Raw genomic sequence first — 17818 nt, 5'->3', positions numbered from 1 at the left:
GCACTTCGAGGATGAAAATTCTGGCTAGGCCAGCAGAGGGCGCAGTGCAAGTGCAACCACGGGCGGAGATGCGGCGGCAGAGCTGAGCACCGCTGACTTCTTTGCCACCTACCAAAAAACCCCGGGGAGACGCCGAGGCGCGGCAACCAGCCACTTCTGCTACCTGACTTATCATCCGTCCTGGGCGTTGGGGAGTGTGGGGAAAGAGTTTGCATACCAGTCTGTTTCCTGAGGCCACATGTTTAGGTTACTAGGGTGGGATTGGTGTTCGGAGAAAGTGAAAGTCGCTCAGTCGTGTCCGACTCTTCGTGACCCCATGGACTATAAAGTCCATGCAATTCTCCAGGCCAGAATACTAGAGTGGGTTGCCATTCCCTTCTCCAGCGGATCTTCCCAACCCAGGGATCGAACCCAGGTGTCCTGCATGGCAGGCAGATTTTTTACCAGCTGAGCTACCAGGGAAGCCCTGGTGTTTGGAGCAATGGTGTCAAATTAGGAGCATCGTGGGGGTGCAGGTTGGTGGGGGGGGGGGTGCTGGGAGGGTCCGTCTTCCTTAGCTGGGCCACCATTTTGGATTGTGGCACGTGGGAAGCTGTCATAGAGGACGGAGACCAGCAGGGTCAATGCACATGCTTCAGCTGGTTCAGAGGGGTGTGGCCAAAGTGGGTATGTTCCATTAAAGGTACCAGTTTGAGATTGAGACGCTGTCCAGGAGCCCCTGGGGTAGAAGCAGATCCTTGGATAAGACCGTGAAGTGAGGGAGGGAAGCCCAGTACTCTGGGAGTGGTTTCCTAGGAGTGAGGACCAAGTCCTAGGAGAGGTCAGTTTGGACCTCTCGAGTCTCTAAATGTGATGAGTTAAATGTCCCAAGCGAATTTATACGGAAACACAGCACGCTAAACTTATGAGCGCTCCCAAGGGAAGAAGGGACAGAAAACTGATACTATTTGTGAAAATTGGGAAAGCTACAAAGGGGTGCATAGATTCAGTGGCCACTTGCAGCAAGGTGCTTGTTACAGGTGGGAATCTCCTGGGAGCAGATGGGGAGAAGGAGTTAACGGTGAAGGATCTTTGCTAGGGAGTATCCTCCAGATTGCGGCTGTGGAAGGAAGGGAAAGACCAGTCCGTTTGTCTCAGGCAAACTAATAGGATGGCCCATAAGATCGATCTTTGTTGGCTGAAAAGACCAACCTGGAGCCCTTCAGGTTCCCACTTGGAGCCCTTATTGGATTTAAGCCGCCTTGGAGTTGCAGGATCTTGGGTGAGGGGCTCTCTACAACTGAGGCAATCTTTGAAGACAGCAGCAGGTGCCCAGGAAAAACTCTCCTGGCCTCTGGGGCCTGGCGCGGAAGGGGGCAGAAGGAATTAGGCAGCATATCTCTGGGTCCATTGCAATATATTTCCTACATGGGCCCCGGATGTTCTCATTCCCACTTCTCCCCTAATATCTGCTGGATCGCATGATAGCATGGGGGTGCAGGCTGAGAGGAGGTGAAGAGCCCCACCTAAGAGTCCTGATCGTGCTCCAAGTTATACTCATTTTTATCCCATATTATGGTATAATCACGGAGAAGGCAATGGCAACCCACTCCAGTACTCTTGCCTGGAAAATCCCATGGACAGAGGAGCCTGGTAGGCTGCAATCCATGGGGTCGCTAGGAGTCGGACACGACTGAGCGACTTCACTTTCACTTTTCACTTTCATGCATTGGAGAAGGAAATGGCAACCCAGTCTAGTGTTCTTGCCTGGAGAATCCCAGGGACGGGGGAGCCTGGTGGGCTGCCGTCTATGGGGTCGCACAGAGTCAGACACGACTGGAGTGACTTAGCAGTAGCAGCAGCATAGTATAATCAGCACAAACACATAAATACGGGCTCTGTGATGGCGCTGAATTATCCATTCTCTAGAGAAAACACTACAAAATTAATACCAATGGAGTCGAGTATGCAATAAAAACCATGTACGAAAATTATGTGCCAGGGGTTAATAAAAATACCGTATGAGAGTTTCCTGGATCGTGGGACGTTTATTTTCTAAAGGCATGTCCACTCTCCTGCCTCCTTGCGCGTTTGTAATCCCGTGATGTCTTTTTCAGCTCTCGTTAACGAGGACCCGAGGCGGGAGGGGCGAGGAAGCCGGCCCACCCGGCAGGGTCTATGGCCACGTTGAGGTGAAGGGCTGGTCCCCCGCAACAGGCGGCGAGTCCCAGAGCAAGTCGCTTGGACATCGCCGGTGCACGACGGGGGAAATCTTACTCGTCTGGCTCTATACTGATGAACAGGCAGAGGACTCGCCCAGGTAACACCAGGCCACCAAACTCCCAGCGAGCCGCTGCAGACCGCTTCCCACACCCCCACCCCTCCTCCTCCCCTAACCGCTCCCGGGGCACTCCCCGGGCAGGGCGGGGTCGGAAACGAGGGCACGGATTGGCCGGGAGGGAGAGACGCCACCTGTTTGAAAGGCCCAATCAGAGGTCGATATTTCAAGAAACAGCCAATGGGAGACTTGAGGGGCGTGTCGGAAGGGCTATTTGAATCGCTACGCGGGCCGATGTTCCTAGTTCGGCTTCCTGCTGGGGTGGGGCTCTGGTCTGCGCGCCATGGAGGGCGAGGTCCTGTCGGAGGACGAGCTGCTGATGAAGCTCCGGGACAGCCGCTGCCGCTTCCAGAGGCGCATGCAGCAGCTGATAGAGAAGGTGCGTCCCCTCCCGCTGGCGGGATGGAGGGGGAAGGAGGAGGGGCGGGAGGAGGAGGCAGGGACCGTGGGGCAGAGGGACTGGTCGGGGTGGGGGACCGAGGGGTTGGGGTGGGGGTGGGGGGGGTGCTTCGGGGCTCCGTAGACTTACAGCCTCGCGCTGGCGCCTTCTCAGCCCGGGTCAGGGGTTCCTCTCCGCCCTCCCATATGATGGGATGCCCCTTCTTCCTCTCCCGCAGTACAACCAGCCCTTCGAGGACGGCCCGGTGATTCAGATGTCCACGCTGACCTACCAGACGCCCCAGGGTACGAATCAGCACCCCCACCCCAGCCTTTCTGAATTATTTATGGTTAAGTGTGTAACTGGAATAGTGTCTTAATAGAGTTTGGAATGCTGTCCCTGCTCTTTTGAAAATAAACCTGTTCACCTAATAAGCATTAATACATCTCTAGTTCCCTTGAACCTATCAATCACTTAAATTACTTATTTCCAATAGTTATTTATGAAGACAGAATTCCGATGACACATAGATGCATCCTGGTTAAAAATGCCCTTGTCTGGGTTTAGCATCCCGGCTGGTCATTTAATAGCCATCTCAGCTTGGGCTATTGCTTTAGCCAGGTTGTGAGTTGGTTTCTTCATCTGTAAAGTGGAAAGATAGTGACAGTAACAGCTGCTTGGCTAGATATTGTGACATTTACAGGAGATGGAGCCTGGCACTAGTGAACACTCTATTGACTGTTATTTGACCTGTTTAACTTGAGGTTCTGAGTACTTTGGAATTTGACCTGCATCCAAGGAGAAGGAGCCATCCTGTTTAATGCTTGATGTTGCAAACAGACTTAAATCATGGATTCTTTTGGGTAAATACCTGGGAAAATTTGCACTGGGTGAGGTCAGTGTCTATCATTCAGCCTTGTGCGTGCGTGCTGAGTCACTTCAGCCATGTCCGACTCTTTGAAACCCTGTGGACTGTAGCCCGCCAGGTTTCTTTGTCCATGGGATTCTCCAGGCAAGAATACTGGAATGGGTTGCCATGCCATCCTCCAGGGGATCTTCCCGACCCAGGGACTGAACCCACGTCTCCTGTGTCGCCTGCATTGTGGGCAGATTCATTACCGCTGAGCCACCCAGGAAGCCCTTCAGCCTTATTACTGACTCAATTTTACCTACTAATGAAAGCAAATCTCAGACCCAGTTCTGCTGTACACTGGACAGACAGACACAAATCAGTTCCTAATGAAATGGAATCCTGGCTCTGCTTTCTTAGCTGGACCAGCCACACCCTAAGTGAAAAGTTTTTATAGACAAGCTAATGTATTCCAACAGAAAGTTTTTTTGTTCATCTGGCCTGTGTCTAACCTTAAGGCTGGACACAGGAGTATGTAGAAATCATCCCTAAGTGTGCTATCAATAGGCTTTAGTGTGTTCTCTTGACTTGTTTATGGAAAGATGGGCAGTGTCTGAAATATTTTGGTCAATCCACGAATCTTAAACATCACTAATTTCACCAGTGAAAACTCATTTCCAACTCCAGTTAGATAAGAACAAGAACAGTAGCCAAAGCAGGAAGCACTTATGTGGAAGACCTCCTGGAGAGCTTGTACAGATTCACTGACAGTAATGCTAAATGTGGATTCCGTGGTTCTTTGTTCCTACAACCTTCTTGCTGATGGGAGCACAGGTCCCCTGACCTGTAGCTTTCCCTGAAGAGGTACTCAGGGAGTGGTCTTCCTGATTACGTGCTAGCTCACCACCCTTGCAGGGCGAATTCCTGTAATTTAAAGCAAGTTCCAATCTACACAGTAGGGTAGGCTTCTAACAGTCACAGGTTTTTGATTCTCAACAACCCTGCAGGGTAGGCACTATTAGGATCGTTGTTTCATAGAAGAGAGTCCAGCAGAGAGAAATCAAGGAACTTGCACGTGTCACTCAGCCAAAGTAGCAAAGATCTGATTTGAGTCCATGCATCTCTGCCAGGGGTCACTCTGTTCTGGAAAGGCCAAAAGGCATAGTAGAGAGTCACTCCTCCCGGGTTCCCAGCCGGGCCATACCATGCGGGCTAATAGCCTGGGCTGGTTATTTCACTTTCTCCTTGCCTCTGTCTCCATCTATACAGTGAACTTGGTGAGTGTCTATCCAAAGGAATTAGGAGTAGCATACAAGGCATGTGTCTGTGAGTTGTGAATGCTGAATGTGGTGTACTTGGAGAAGATTTAGATTAGAGCCTGGACCAGTAAGCACCAAGTGAATCTTTGCTGCTGTTATCAACAACCATCTCAAGCCTTGCAACTCAATGATCCATTCTTTATTCATTTGAATTTACCTAGGAGCCTGTGGAGGTCTGGGGAGTATCTTGCCCAGATTCTGCTGGCTAGTGAGTGCAGGGCTCCAAAACTCGGTGTTTACTCCTGTGCCTGTGACTTGTTCTACAATGTGTAGGTCGCCCCAAGAAAGCACTTATTCTGTCCATGGAGTAGAAAGTTTGCCCTTGGAAAGTGCCTTCAGTATCTCTCTCTCTGTAGTATATAGATTGCTCTCAGTACATGTGTTCTGAGGACAGTGCTTGGCATACATACGTTCCTTGTTTCTGTTTCATTTCTGGCTTAATCCTGGGTTCAACGAGCTGCTCCCTACAGGCAGGAGAGATTTTTGTTCATGATAAATTTGTCTGGTGTGGATTTTTGAAATCTCACAGAGATGAGATTTTCCTCTTTGAGACTTTCAACCTCATGAAGATGAGAAACAAGAGAATGTCAGTAATGTGGTTTGGTTAGATCTCCGTCTAATTAGATCTTTCCTTTGCCTGTCCCTTAGGTTTTCTTTGAGTACAAATTAAGCTGAAGCTCAGTGTTCATGATGACTTAAATGGTAATTACTATTTGTTTTTTTAAGGATTGCGAATTTGGGGTGGAGGACTAGTGAAGAGAAGCACAGGACACATGCAGGTATTTAATGTCAAGTTTTATTGCCAGCATGCCTTGCTGGAGAGGACGGTTGATGTGAATAAAGGTGGAGATGAGCTGGAGCTGCACCCAGGGGCCACTGGGGTGCGTTGTTCCATGGTTTCCCCACCTTGTGTTTTCAGTCGCTCAGTTGTGTCCGACTCTTTGCAACCCTGTGGACTGTAGCCCCCCAGGCTCCTCCACCCATGGGGATTCTCCAGGCAAGAATACTGGAGTGGGTAGCCTATCCCTTCTGCAAGGGAACTTCCCAACCCAGGAACTGAACTGGGGTTTCCTGCATTGCCGGCGGACTCTTTTAGGGTCTGAGCCACCACGGAAGCCCCTTTCTCATGTTAACCACCCTGATTTCTTGTGTGTAAGGATTTACTGAGACGCATGTCTTCTGCTGCAACTGTGACGCTTCCAGACACAGGACAGCTCCGGAAACTCCATCAGGTCCCATTTCTCCCGGAGCAAAGGCAGTGACCTCCCCAGACAGGGTTCACAGACATCGAGGAGGTGATGCCCCAGGGCCGCCCTTAAAGGGACAGGCCTCGCCATGTTCTCACTCCTGCCCTTGCAAGGCTAGGTGGCCTAAAAGATTTTAGCCAATCTGGCATCTTGAATTCTCAAATTTCCCTAACAAGAGCCCATCCATGGCATTAGTTATGGTTACTAGAAAGGCTTGGAGAAAGGGATGGCAATCCACTCCAGTATTCTTGCCTGGAGAATCCCATGGACAGAAGTCTGGCAGGCTACAGTCCATGGGCTCACAAAAAGTTGGACACGGCTGAGCGACTAATGCAATGCAATACAACTACCAAGGCTGGTGGGCAGATCAGGCTCTCGGGGGTGGGTGGGGAGTGTACCACCTCCTTCCAAAAAAAAGGACTTCCACCCTGCAGGCTGGGTCCTGGTCAGGACAGCTGACCGCCCTGTAGCTGGAGTTCAGCTGGAAGGTGGCTCCATATGCCAGGGTCCCACCCACGCTGAAGCTTTTAAATGAATTGTAGGTCTCACGACGTGGAGGTCAAGCCACTGTTAAGATTAAAAGTCACAGAAAGTCCCCCAGGGGCCTCTGGAATTTCCAGCTTCTACCTGAGGGTCTGGGGACCGTGCTATCCTGTTTGGTTTGGGCCCTGAGCTCACCGCCATGCCAGGGCCGAGCTGGACCTGGTCACTCTCACTTTCCTGCTCCCATCAGTCACCATCCAAGTGGTTTCTGAGACAGCAGCCCTGGGTACCACCAGAGGAAGACAGCTCTGTTCCTTCTCCAAGGGGAAGCTCAACTATCTGCTAGGAGTCTTGAGGCCTTAGATGCTGGAATGTTCTAAAAGAGAAGCCCCCGAAAAGCTGCCTTTTCTCTCATACACTAAAGGTGGGGATCGGAGGTGTTTTACTTGACATTTGCTTTGAAATACGTTATGTCTGAACCAAGCTTATCTTATTAAGGGCTCTCCGGTGAAGATGGATGGCAGGACAGATGGGTCCGTGCGAGTCCCAGCCGGAGATCTTGAGCTTCCCCCTCCTGACACACCAGCCGACGGTGAGTGGTCCTGGTGCTGGAAAGCTGTATTGGGGTGTGGGGGCTGATGGGGGGATGTGTCTCTGTCTGCCTCCACCTCCAAGTCTAGGCTCCTCACTCCAAGTCTATTTGAAAAACTAAAACCTCTGAAAAGTCCCTTGGTTCCTTTTCAACTCACCTAGGGAGCCGTCTCACTCACAGTTACGTCACGCTGCTGGACGCAGAAAGACTCCAGAGATGTTTGCTCGTGGGTGTCATTGCTTTACCAGCATTAATCCAGATTTCAACTCCGTAAAGCCTTAGGTCCGTGAATTCCCTGGGCTCCTTAATATAATTAGGTTCTTAAGTTGAACTGTCCAGGTGTCCAGCCACCCATGACTATTAGAATTCATTTAAAATGAAGTCAAATTTAAAATGCAGTTCCCAGCCTCACTAGCCATATTCCAAGTGTTCAGCCGCCACGTGTGGCTCGTGGCTGCCATACTGGACAGCAGGGGGGACTTTTCCATCATTGCAGAAAGTTCTATTAGACGGTGCTGGCCTACAGGCACTCAACTTTCAGGATGAGAGGCCATCGAAAGAGCAGAGGTTTTACAAAAAGCTGCTTTCCCTGGTGTCCCTGACTCGGGGCATATTCCTCTTCTGATGGCTTCTCTGCGTGGCCACAGATGACTGCGTCCCTGTTACAAGGGGCCGCTTGAAGCAACAGGAGTTTTCACAGCAGTATATACTCAAGTAATGCCAAAACTATCCTTAGGAGAAAATATACATGCTTTCTTAAGACATTCTGATGGAAATTTCCTCTTTTGCTTCTAGATTCAAAAAGCAGTGATGCTGATACAACTTTCTTCCAGGGAGAAGTGATTGCTGGGAACTTAATGGTGAGCCCTGTCTTTTGTTAACGAAGGGACGGAGTTGGGGCTTAGGGACAGGTGAACATTCTAGTGACCCGCATGTTCCTCCAGGCCCGCTTCTGAGGCTCACTCTTTGCTAACGCCACCCCTCAAGTCTCAGCACCCCCCATGCAGATCCCCTAAGGCAGCAAGTTGCCCCTTCTCAGGTTAGCACTTACGGCCCAGGATCGAGCCTGTCTTACCGGGCCTTTGTCAATGTTGAGTGCTGCTCTGCACACAGAACAAGCCCAGCTGTGGTTCCCAGCACGCCTTTGGCCTGGACAAACCTCGCCGTGTGGAGAGCTGGGTTCTAGGTCGGTCGTACCCCGTAGAGATGCTGTCACAGGGGAGGTGCTCTGTGGACTGTTTCCGGGTCAGCCCTCGGGATAGACGAGACGCACAGGACAGAATCCACCCAAGTCTCTAACCTGCCCTCCGGGTCAGATGCTAGAACAGCTGGCGTGTGGCTTTCCTCTAAACTCACTCCTTTTGAGAGGTTTCCCATGCACCCAGGTGTGACCTGTCATGTCTAACTAGAATCGGGGGGTGGCCCTGGGCGAGGAGAGGGCTGCTTTTAGAGGTATTTTGTCGGAGTGGTAGTGAAGGGGAGTAGGCAGTCGAGGTGCCAGCCTTTCCCTGGGGTATTAATGTTCCCCCCACACCAGCTGCAGCCCCGGCCCTGACTCCTCACCCCTGCCCCCGCCCCCGGTGCACATCAGAGACCGAGGCCCCTATTTCCAATGCACAGCAGGTGAGGGGCAGGAGAGGCCACCGTCCCTGTCCCCTGAGTCGGACAGTGAACTTCTTTTGTTGTTGTTTTTTCTTTTCTGATTTTGTATTTTGGATGTGGCACATGGGATCTTAGTTCCCTGACCAGGGATCGAACCCATACCCCGTGCAGTGGAAGCACAGAGTCTTAACCACTGGACTGCGGGGAAGCCACTGAACTTCTTGTCTGGTAGACGCAGCAGCTGGGATTGGCCCTAGCAGTTGTGTCCAAAACTCACCTAAGATTATTGATTCTTTTTTTTTTTCTGATGCTAGTCATATTGTCAAAAACTTCTCCAAACTGGTATGTTTTGTTTTTCTATTTCCTTTTGAATTGGTCCCACTGGGTAAATTCCCTAAAGCTGGATCCCAGGTCAGGTAGATTTTCAGAGGGGCTGGAACACTCTGTACTGATAACAGCGGGAAGTGCAGAAGTGACTTTGAGGAACTCCATGTAAACACATATACATTGCTGACTGTGCCAGTACATTCCCGAATCCCAGAGCTCAGCCATGCCCAACAGCACTCACAGATACTGACTTCTGTCTCGGTGTCAGCCTGCAGTGCCCTGGAGCCCTTCGAAAAATGAGCTGAGAAGGAAGTACTTGACGCAAGTGGATATCCTACTGCAGGATGAAGGGTGTTTGGAGGTAATGTGTCCCTGAGTGTGTCCTCAGAGCAAACTGTAGGCTAGAGACCCAGTGAGGTGTGATTATGTCTGGTTTACTCCAGAGCCTGTAAAGACCATCTCAGTTTCCAAACTCTTTGGCTCACAGCCTCCCCGACGCCTGCTCTTCCTGAGTAGACACTCCGGGTCCCCTCAGGCAGCGGAATCGGCTGCCCACCATGTTCTGGGCTGCTCACAGGGTCCACTAGGGCCCCAGCCCTTGGGCAGAGGGTTTTGAAGCTGCACAATTCATCCCGGTTCGGTCATGCTCCATCTGTGGTTGGGGAGCAGTTCCTGTGGGCTTGATACTGGGGGATGGGGCGGCCAGAGCTGACGCTTCGCAAAGCCTTTGTTAAAGTCATTTGCTTTGGCTTCCCTGGTAGCTCAGATGGTAAAGCATCTGCCTCCAATGTGGGAGAGCTGGGTTCGATCCCTGGGTCAGGAAGATCCCCTGGAGAAGGAAATGGCAACCTACTCCAGTACTCTTGCCTGGAAATATCCCATGGACAGAGGAGCCTGGTAGGCTACAGTCTGTGGGGTCGCAAAGAATCAGACACGACTGAGCGACTTTTCTGTTTTCTTTTTGTTAAAGTCATTTGCTTTAGTTTCAGTGTGCTGGTTACGGAGAGGGAAAGGACACCCATGTGACCCTGGCCCCATCATTGGCCTTGCCCACCAGACCTGCCCAGGGTAAGTGCGACATAGAAGCAGACCATTCACTTTCAGAAGCTTGACAGCGCCTTAGCTGGGCACCATCCGCCACCCCACCCCCGTGTTTGCTGGGCACGTTTCATCACCGTGAACTGTCAGAGACACGTGCGCGTCGTAGGTGCATTATTACCAAGAAAGGAAGGCCCCTTTGCTGGCATTCTTCTATAAAACAGGCTGAACTCTGTCCCTTCTGTTTCCTTTTTTCCCCTTACTTTATTCTTCCCAACATGCTTTTCCTTCTAACTTTTCCAGAATCAGTAAGAACTCATGGACTTTTTTTTAATTCACATATTGGAATCTATTCTCCATTTTCAACTCACGTTCAGCCTGGAGGAGCCCCTTCCACTCTGGCTTTGGATCTTCTGACCTGTCCCCAGGGGTTCTGAGCCCTTCATCCCCCACCCTGACTCCAGAGTGGCCTCCCTCCTCCTTGACAGTGGTGCTCATTTGGTTGGTCACAAAGCACCAAGCAGCTTCAGAATCACAGCACCTGGTATAGACTCTACTCGACAATGAGCCAAAGAAGGTTCTGGATCTCCAAGCAGCATTTTTATCCTCAGACCTTGTCCCACAGGGGGACCATGTTCAGGGTTATTTGGATTCTATTTTCTCTTCTGATTGTTGTCAGTTTGACAGAGAGATAGGGTCATTTTTCCCTCCTATGTTCATCTTTAGAGTTATCCTCATCTTTGTTGGTTTGATTTCACTTTTTTAATATATAAAACATTTAACATGATGCAAAAGTCAAAGCTGTGCGAAGAGCTGTATTCAGGAGGCCTGTGTTTTTCTCTGGCTTTCCCACTGACTCAGCTGTAAAGAATCTGCCTGCCGATGCAGGAGATGTGGGTTCAGTCCCTGGGTCGGGAAGATGCCCTGGAGAAGGAAATGGCTACCCATGCCAGTATTCTTGCCTGGGAAATCCCATGGACAGAGGAGTTTAGTGGGTTACAGCCCATGGGGCCACAAAGAGGCAGGCACGACTGAGCGACTAAGCAACAACAAATCCCTTCCCCACACACTCCTGTCGGCAGGCAAGGTCAAGAAAACCATTTCTAAACCGTCATACAGGGAAGAAAGACTCCTTTTAGGAAGGTCAATGGACAGTGAATTGTTTTGATAGCTAGAAAAAAAATCTCTGAGAAGAATCTATTCCCAAATATTTGTGAAATTTTGTTGCTTTTATTTTTTTTGTATTGCTTTAAAAAAAAAATCACAATGTTATACTCCTGAAACTAACATAATGTTATATGTGAATTATATCTCAGTTAAAACTAATAACTTTTTTAAAAAACCCATGCTGGTCATGATCCAGCCTTCATTTCCCTGATCTCTGTGTGTGAAAGTGTCAGTCGCTCAGTCGTGGCCAAGTCTCTGTGACCCCATGGACTATAGCCCGCCAGGCTCCTCTGTCCATGAGATTCTCCAGGCAAGAATACCAGAGTGGGTTGCCACGCCCTCCTCCACAGGATCTTGCTGACCCCAGGCTTGAACCCTGGGTCTCCAGCGTTGCAGGCAGATTCTTTGTCACGGGAGCCACCCAGGGAAACTGATCTCTGCATGTGGATGGCTGTGAGTGGTCATGCGGCTTTGCCTTGTGTGTGTGTTTCTCCAGGATACTGCAAGGACATCTCTGAAGACCGCCCTGGTGGTCCACTCCAGCCACCTCCATCACCCAGGGAGGGTGACGCCTCTCACTCCTGCTCAGCAGGCCAGGCCATGATGCCGAGGGGTGACGGCATCCCCTTACACGGGACCGGTGGCGGCAGCTTCTCAAGCAGCCCCTGCTCCAAGGGGGAGGACGTGTGCAACGCGACGCTCAGCGACCTGTACGCAGGCATGCTGCACTCCATGAGCCGGCTGCTGGGCGCCAGGCCCTCCTGCATCATCTCCACCAAGACGCTCATCGGCCAGAACTGGAGCTTCAGGCGGAGGCACCGGTGTAAGGGCAGAATGAACAGAACAAGCTGCCGAGGAGGGGGGCGCTCTCGGCGGAGCCCCCGGGAGAGACGTCCACCCTGCTCCGAGCCCCTGGAGGATGCAGGGACCTTAAGAGATCGTGGGAACTTGCCCGATGTTTCTGCGCCTAAGACAGATTTAAAATCAGGAAGGGCTCTTCTCAAAGTAAACAAACCCCAGATCCATACATTCACTCCACCTTGGAAGGAGCTTCAGGGAATGCCCCAGAAGCATTCATCATTGACTTACTTAGACTCCAAAGTGCTGTCTCCTCTTGATCAGGAAAACAGATTCGTGACCTTAAAGTGGTTGATTTCTCCTGTAAAAATAGCTTCCAGACCCAGAATCCTACGGGGCCAGGCGGGGAGTCGTTTTAAGGAAATTGAGATCAAATTTGACAAGCTTCATCAGGAGTATTGCTTGAGTCCTGGGAAGCAGCTCAGCCTGACTTACCCACCTGGCTCGGCTGTGGATGTGTACCGAGGTGGTCCCACGAGCCCTGGTAGCCCCCAAGGCTTAGAAGCCCACAGGCTGAGCAGCCCTCTCTGCAAATCAAAAGCTAAGAGGTTGAGTGAGGCCTCTGAAGGCCTGGGCAGAAGATCCATCAGAGTGGGTAGCTGCCTGCCGAAGAGTGAGTCCTTCCCCTCACTTTCAAAGACCAACCCCACCTGCAGCGCGGGCCGCCCAGAGCAGACTGTTGACCTTGTTTGTCTAGGAAGTGATTCGGGAAAGTTTCAGGAATCGGTATCACTCAGCAAAGCCATTTCAGTACCCAGGGTACAACCTCTAGGCTTTGCCAGGGATCGCTACGATGATATTAAAGAAAAATTTGACAAGCTTCATCGGCAGTATTGCCAAAAGTCGCCTCAGCAGACACAGGCGCCTTCAGATAAAGCACGTGCGGGAGTTCGATATCAAAAAGAAGGCTTCTCAGTGAAGTTCAACCCAGACTCTGGCTGTCGGGGTCCCCCAAGCCTGTCATCCTCACCCCAGCAGAGTGTAAAAAGCCCCCTGGCTTCCAACACAGTTGGGGCCCCTCCATCCATGGATGTTGCTCTTGCTGCTGGGTCGGGCCATCAGGTCCCCACAAAGCGATGCCGATTATCAGACCCTCAGGTGTGCGGAGAGGGGGCCAGACCCTGGAGTTTCTCACCTGTGGGCAGAGCCATGCCAAGGCCCGGGGAGGAGGTCGACTCTTAAAGCCCAAATGGGAAGAGAAGAAGGTGTGTTTCCCTTTGCTGAATGTGGGTGTTTGACAACTCTTAGGTGTTAATTTTCCAAATGTTCTCCCAAATTCTTTTCCTTCCTCTAACATCAGCATTTTTACACATTTCCCACTGGAATGCACTTTGGGGGTATTTCTAAAAAGTGTCCCTTAAGACGCTATCCGTCCACGGCAAACTGTCATTTCCAGCTTCTTTATCTCACACTCAGAAAATTGCTGTTGGGCGTGAAACGGATCTGGGAGTTGATGCCTCTCTGCTCACATGTCACTGCTTTGTGAGAACAGAGTAGGAGCCAGCCCGCAGAGAGCCCGCAGCCTCCTGCCCTCCACATCGAAGCCCGTCTGAGCCCCTACCTCGGCCTCGGTTTAGCTTGTGCACGTCCCTTAAGCTGAAGCTTTCTGCTGTCTGCACCATTTTCTCCAGAGACAAGCTGGGGTGGGGGTGGACAGGCTGCTGTGAGTTCCTAAACTTCCTCAGGTGGGAGCCACCTTCCCCAGAGAGCATTCCAGTGCACCACACGTGGGGTCCTGACAACGCATCTAAGTCCGCGTCGCTCCGCAGGCTGATGGGACCTGACTGGGTTTGGTTTGGCAGCTCCTTCCAGAACTATGATACAAACATGCTTAACTGTTTTCTGTATTTTCTTCTTCTTTCAGTTCAGTTCAGTTGCTCAGTCATGTCCAACTCTTTGTGACCCACATGTACTGCAGCAAGCCAGGTTTCCCTGTCCATCACCAATTCCTGGAACTTGTTTAAACTCATCTCCATCGACTCAGTGATGCCATCCAACCATCTCATCCTCTGTCATCCCCTTCTCCTCCCACCTTCAGTCTTTCGCAGCATCAGGGTCTTTTCAGGGCCATGAGTCAGTTCTTCACATCAGGTGGCCAGTCTTGGAGCTTCAACTTCAGCATCAGTCCTCCAATGAGTATTTAGGACTGATTTCGATTGACTGGTTGGATCTCCTTGCAGTCCAGGGGACTCCCTACTTAATATTCTCTGCTAAATATTATATATTTATTGAGGAAAAGGACCAAATCTTCCTGAGCTGTGAGCCCAAACTCCATGCACCAGGCTGTGTTGATCCCTTTTTACACCTTCTTTCTTTAAGCCCCACTTGAACCCTTTGTTTAGATAAGCTCTGTCCAATGGGCGGTGCTAGTTCATCTTTTTATAAATAAGGAAATGTGGTCTTGAGTGTGTGTGTTCCAGCTGTGCCAGGTCTTATTTGCAGCATGAGAGTACTTACTTGCGGCACATGGAATCTTAGCCCCCCCCACCAGGGATTGAACTGGGTCTCCAGCATTGGGAGTGTGGAGTCGTAGCCTCTGGGCCACCAAGGAAGTCCCCAAGGAAACGTAGCGTTAACTTCTGAATCCGTGCAGGCATGCATGGCTGGGCCAGGATTTGAAAGCCCATGGTCTTAACCGCCAGTTTGCGTTGCCTGCTTGAGGAACTACCGTTACTATTGTTCCTTTACATTCCTTCAGGTATTTATAATGACTCAAATATTCATGTACATTCAATGGAGTAAATATATCTTCCCCTGGAAAAGAGAATGGCTACCCACTCCAGGATTCTTGTTTGGAGAATCCCATGGGCAAAGGAGCCTGGTGGGTTCCATGGTTTTGCAAAGTTGAACACAACTGAATGACTAACACAAATAACAGTTAAGTTTTGGGGGGCTGGCATTGGGAATTCTAGTGAAATTGAACTGAATTTTTTTTTTCCCCTAGAGGAAAGAATGACACATCTTTCAGGATGGAAGAGACAAATGATTTCGTGTCAGAAAAACTCAAAGCTGAAAATCTATTGCCAAGTTATTTTGGAGTATTCCCTCTGCACTAACTGATTTTTGTGTATTTTTTAATTCTCAAGAAAATCCGAGAACTTGCTTCACTTATCTGTCCTTCAAAGCAAATTTCAATGAAATTGGTTCCATTGACGTGACTCTGGATTTTTGGAAATTATTTGAATAAAGTTGCTCAAATAAAGTTTTAATGTTATTGTTTACAGGCCTATTTTTCTCATATTTTCTTTGTTAAATTTACACGTGACCAGAAATCCTCCTTTACCTTTCCTATTTCCTCAGAGAAGTTTTTTCTGAAACCTAGTTTTAAGCCATAGAAAGAAAGTCCAGCTGCTTAGCCTTTTAAATTCAGGCCAGCAGGACTTGGCATCTTCCGTATTTGTTATTGCTATTCAGTCGCTAAGTCATGCCCAACTCTTTGCAACCCCATGGACTGCAGCACAGCAGCCTTCCCTGTCCCCCACTGTCTCCCAGTGGAAGTCGCTCAGTGGTGTGCAACTCTTTGCGACCCCATGGACTATACAGTCCATAGCATTCTCCAGGCCAAGAAACTGTCTCCCAGAGTTTGCTCAAATTCATATCCATTGAGTCAGTGATGCTATCTAACCATCTCATCCTCTGCCACCCACTTATCTTGCCTTCAATCTTTCTCCAGCATCAAGGTCTTTTCCAATGAGTCGGCTCTTTGCATCAGGTGGCCAAAGTACTGGAGCTTCGGCTTCAGCATCAGACCTTCCAATATTAGGAGGTAGCAGATTGAATCACTGTTCAACTCACCCATGAAAGTAACGCAAACAGCTTAATATTTTTAGGTGAAAACATAAACGGTCCTGTGATGTCCCAAAACACCTGCAGCCACTTAACACCTATGACAGCTCATGATTTTTATTAGAGCTGTTTATAATAGAGTATCACAGTGACTTTTTTTTTAACTTGTGTACCCTTTAATTTTGTTTACTTTTTTGATACACATAGTATTTTAAAAATTTAATAAATGCAAATATCCCTTTTTAAAATACTTATATATTTATTTGGCTGTACCTGTTGTTACTTGCAGCATGCGGGATCTTCAGTCTTCCTTGTGGTACGTAGGATCTAGCTCCCTGACCCCAGCCCCCTGCATCAGGAGCAGAGTCTTAGCCGCTGGACCACCAGAGACATCCCAACATTTAAAAGTTTTAATTCTTGTTTTAATTTTTTTCAGTTGTAAAGACAGTTTCTCATCTAGGTCATCATAAGATACAGACGGTTAAAATTTATTTATTTTTAATTGGCAGATAATTGCTTTACAATACTGTGCTGTTTTCTGCCTTATATTAGCGTGAAATCAGCCATAGGTGTATATATGTCCCCTCCCTCTTGAACCTCCCTTCCACCTCCCACCCCATCCCACCCCCTCTAGGTTATCACAGAATGTTGGATTTGAGCTCCCACATCGTACGACACATTTTGACTGGCCATCTATGGCAATGTGTGTGTTTCAATGCTACTCTCTCAATCCATCCCACCCACTCCTTCCCCTCTGTGTCCACAAGTTTCTCCTCTGTGTTTGCATCTCTACTGCTGCCCTGCAGATAAGTTCACAAGTACCATCTTTCTAGGTTCCATATATATGTGTTAATATGTGATATTTGTCTTTCTCTTCTTGACCGACTTCATACTGTATGACAGGCTCTCGGTTCATCCACCTCATTAGAACGGACTCAAATGCATTCCTTTTTATAGTTGGGTAATATTCCATTGTGTGTATGTACCACAGCTTCTTTATCCATTCATCTGTCAATGGACATCTACATTGCTTCCGTGTCCTCGCTATTGTAAATAGCGCTGCAGTGAACACGGGTACACGTGTCCTTTTCAGGTAAGGTTTTCTCAGGGTATACGCCCAGTAGTGGGATTGTTGGGTCATATGGTAGTTTTATCCCTAGTATTTTAAGCAGTCTCCATACTGTTCTCCATAGTGGCTATATCAAGTTGCATTTCTGCTAACAGTGCAGGAGGGTTCCCATTTTTCCACACATTCTCCAGCATTTATTGTTTGTGGATTTTTCTGATGATGGCCATTCTGACCTCAGTGTGGTGATACCTCATTGTAGTTTTGATTTGCATTTCTCTACTAATGAGCGATGTTGAGCATCTTTTCACGTGTTTATTAGTCATCAATGGGTCTTCTTTGGAGAAATGTCTGATTAGATCCTCTGCCCACTTTTTGATTGAGTTGTTTTCCTGGTTTTGAGCTGAAGGAGCTGCTTGTATGTTTTGGAGATTAATCCTTCATCAGTTGTTTCGTTTGCTAAATTTTCTCCAATTCTGAAGGTTGTTTTTTCATCTTGTTTATAGTTTCCTTAGTTGTGCAAAAGCTTTTTAGTTTACTTAATGGACAGTAACTTTTAAATAGGAGAAGGCAATGGCACCCCACTCCAGTACTCTTGCCTGGAAAATCCCATGGACAGAGGAGTCTGGTGGGCTACAGTCCATGGGGTCGCTAAGATTCGGACACGACTGAGTGACTTCACTTTCACTTTTCACTTTCACACATTGGAGAAGGAAATGGAAACCCACTCTGGTGTTCTTGCCTGGAATCCCAGGGACAGGGGAGCCTGGTGGGCTGCCATCTATGG

At 49.2% G+C, this 17818-nt stretch overlaps 1 protein-coding gene across 3 annotated transcripts; it reads left to right on the top strand.

Annotated features, from left to right (window-relative positions):
- Positions 1 to 2563: 2563 nt before the first annotated feature.
- HJURP (Holliday junction recognition protein) lies at positions 2564 to 15388 on the top strand. Of its 3 annotated transcripts, none has more exons than XM_070368526.1 (9): positions 2564 to 2696; positions 2935 to 3001; positions 5592 to 5644; positions 7094 to 7187; positions 7983 to 8047; positions 9385 to 9477; positions 10100 to 10184; positions 11818 to 13384; positions 15124 to 15388. In XM_070368526.1, exons 1-8 carry the CDS (start codon positions 2601 to 2603, stop codon positions 13359 to 13361), a joined length of 2097 nt encoding a protein of 698 aa, XP_070224627.1. In that variant the 5' UTR covers positions 2564 to 2600; the 3' UTR covers positions 13362 to 13384; positions 15124 to 15388. The 3 variants fall into 3 exon arrangements, with proteins under 3 accessions (XP_070224627.1, XP_070224626.1, XP_070224629.1); XM_070368525.1 differs by having other exon boundaries at positions 14049 to 15388; XM_070368528.1 differs by lacking the exon at positions 5592 to 5644 and adding an exon at positions 3461 to 3559 and having other exon boundaries at positions 2647 to 2696; positions 14049 to 15388.
- The last annotated feature ends 2430 nt before the right edge of the window (positions 15389 to 17818 follow it).

This window comes from Bos mutus, chromosome 3 (genome assembly GCF_027580195.1).
Source record: "Bos mutus isolate GX-2022 chromosome 3, NWIPB_WYAK_1.1, whole genome shotgun sequence".
Lineage (NCBI taxonomy): Eukaryota > Metazoa > Chordata > Mammalia > Artiodactyla > Bovidae > Bos > Bos mutus.
The sequence above is the reverse complement of the archived record's forward strand: the minus strand, read 5'-3'. Positions and strand labels throughout refer to the sequence as shown.

Bases quoted from the DNA above. Each gene is read 5' to 3' on its own strand.
- HJURP (XM_070368526.1), top strand. From the start codon at position 2,601: ATGGAGGGCGAGGTCCTGTCGGAGGACGAGCTGCTGATGAAGCTCCGG. The intron at 3,002-5,591 runs GTACGAATCAGC...TGTTTTTTTAAG, and splicing joins GACCTACCAGACGCCCCAGG to GATTGCGAATTTGGGGTGGA. The intron at 5,645-7,093 runs GTATTTAATGTC...TATCTTATTAAG, and splicing joins GAAGCACAGGACACATGCAG to GGCTCTCCGGTGAAGATGGA.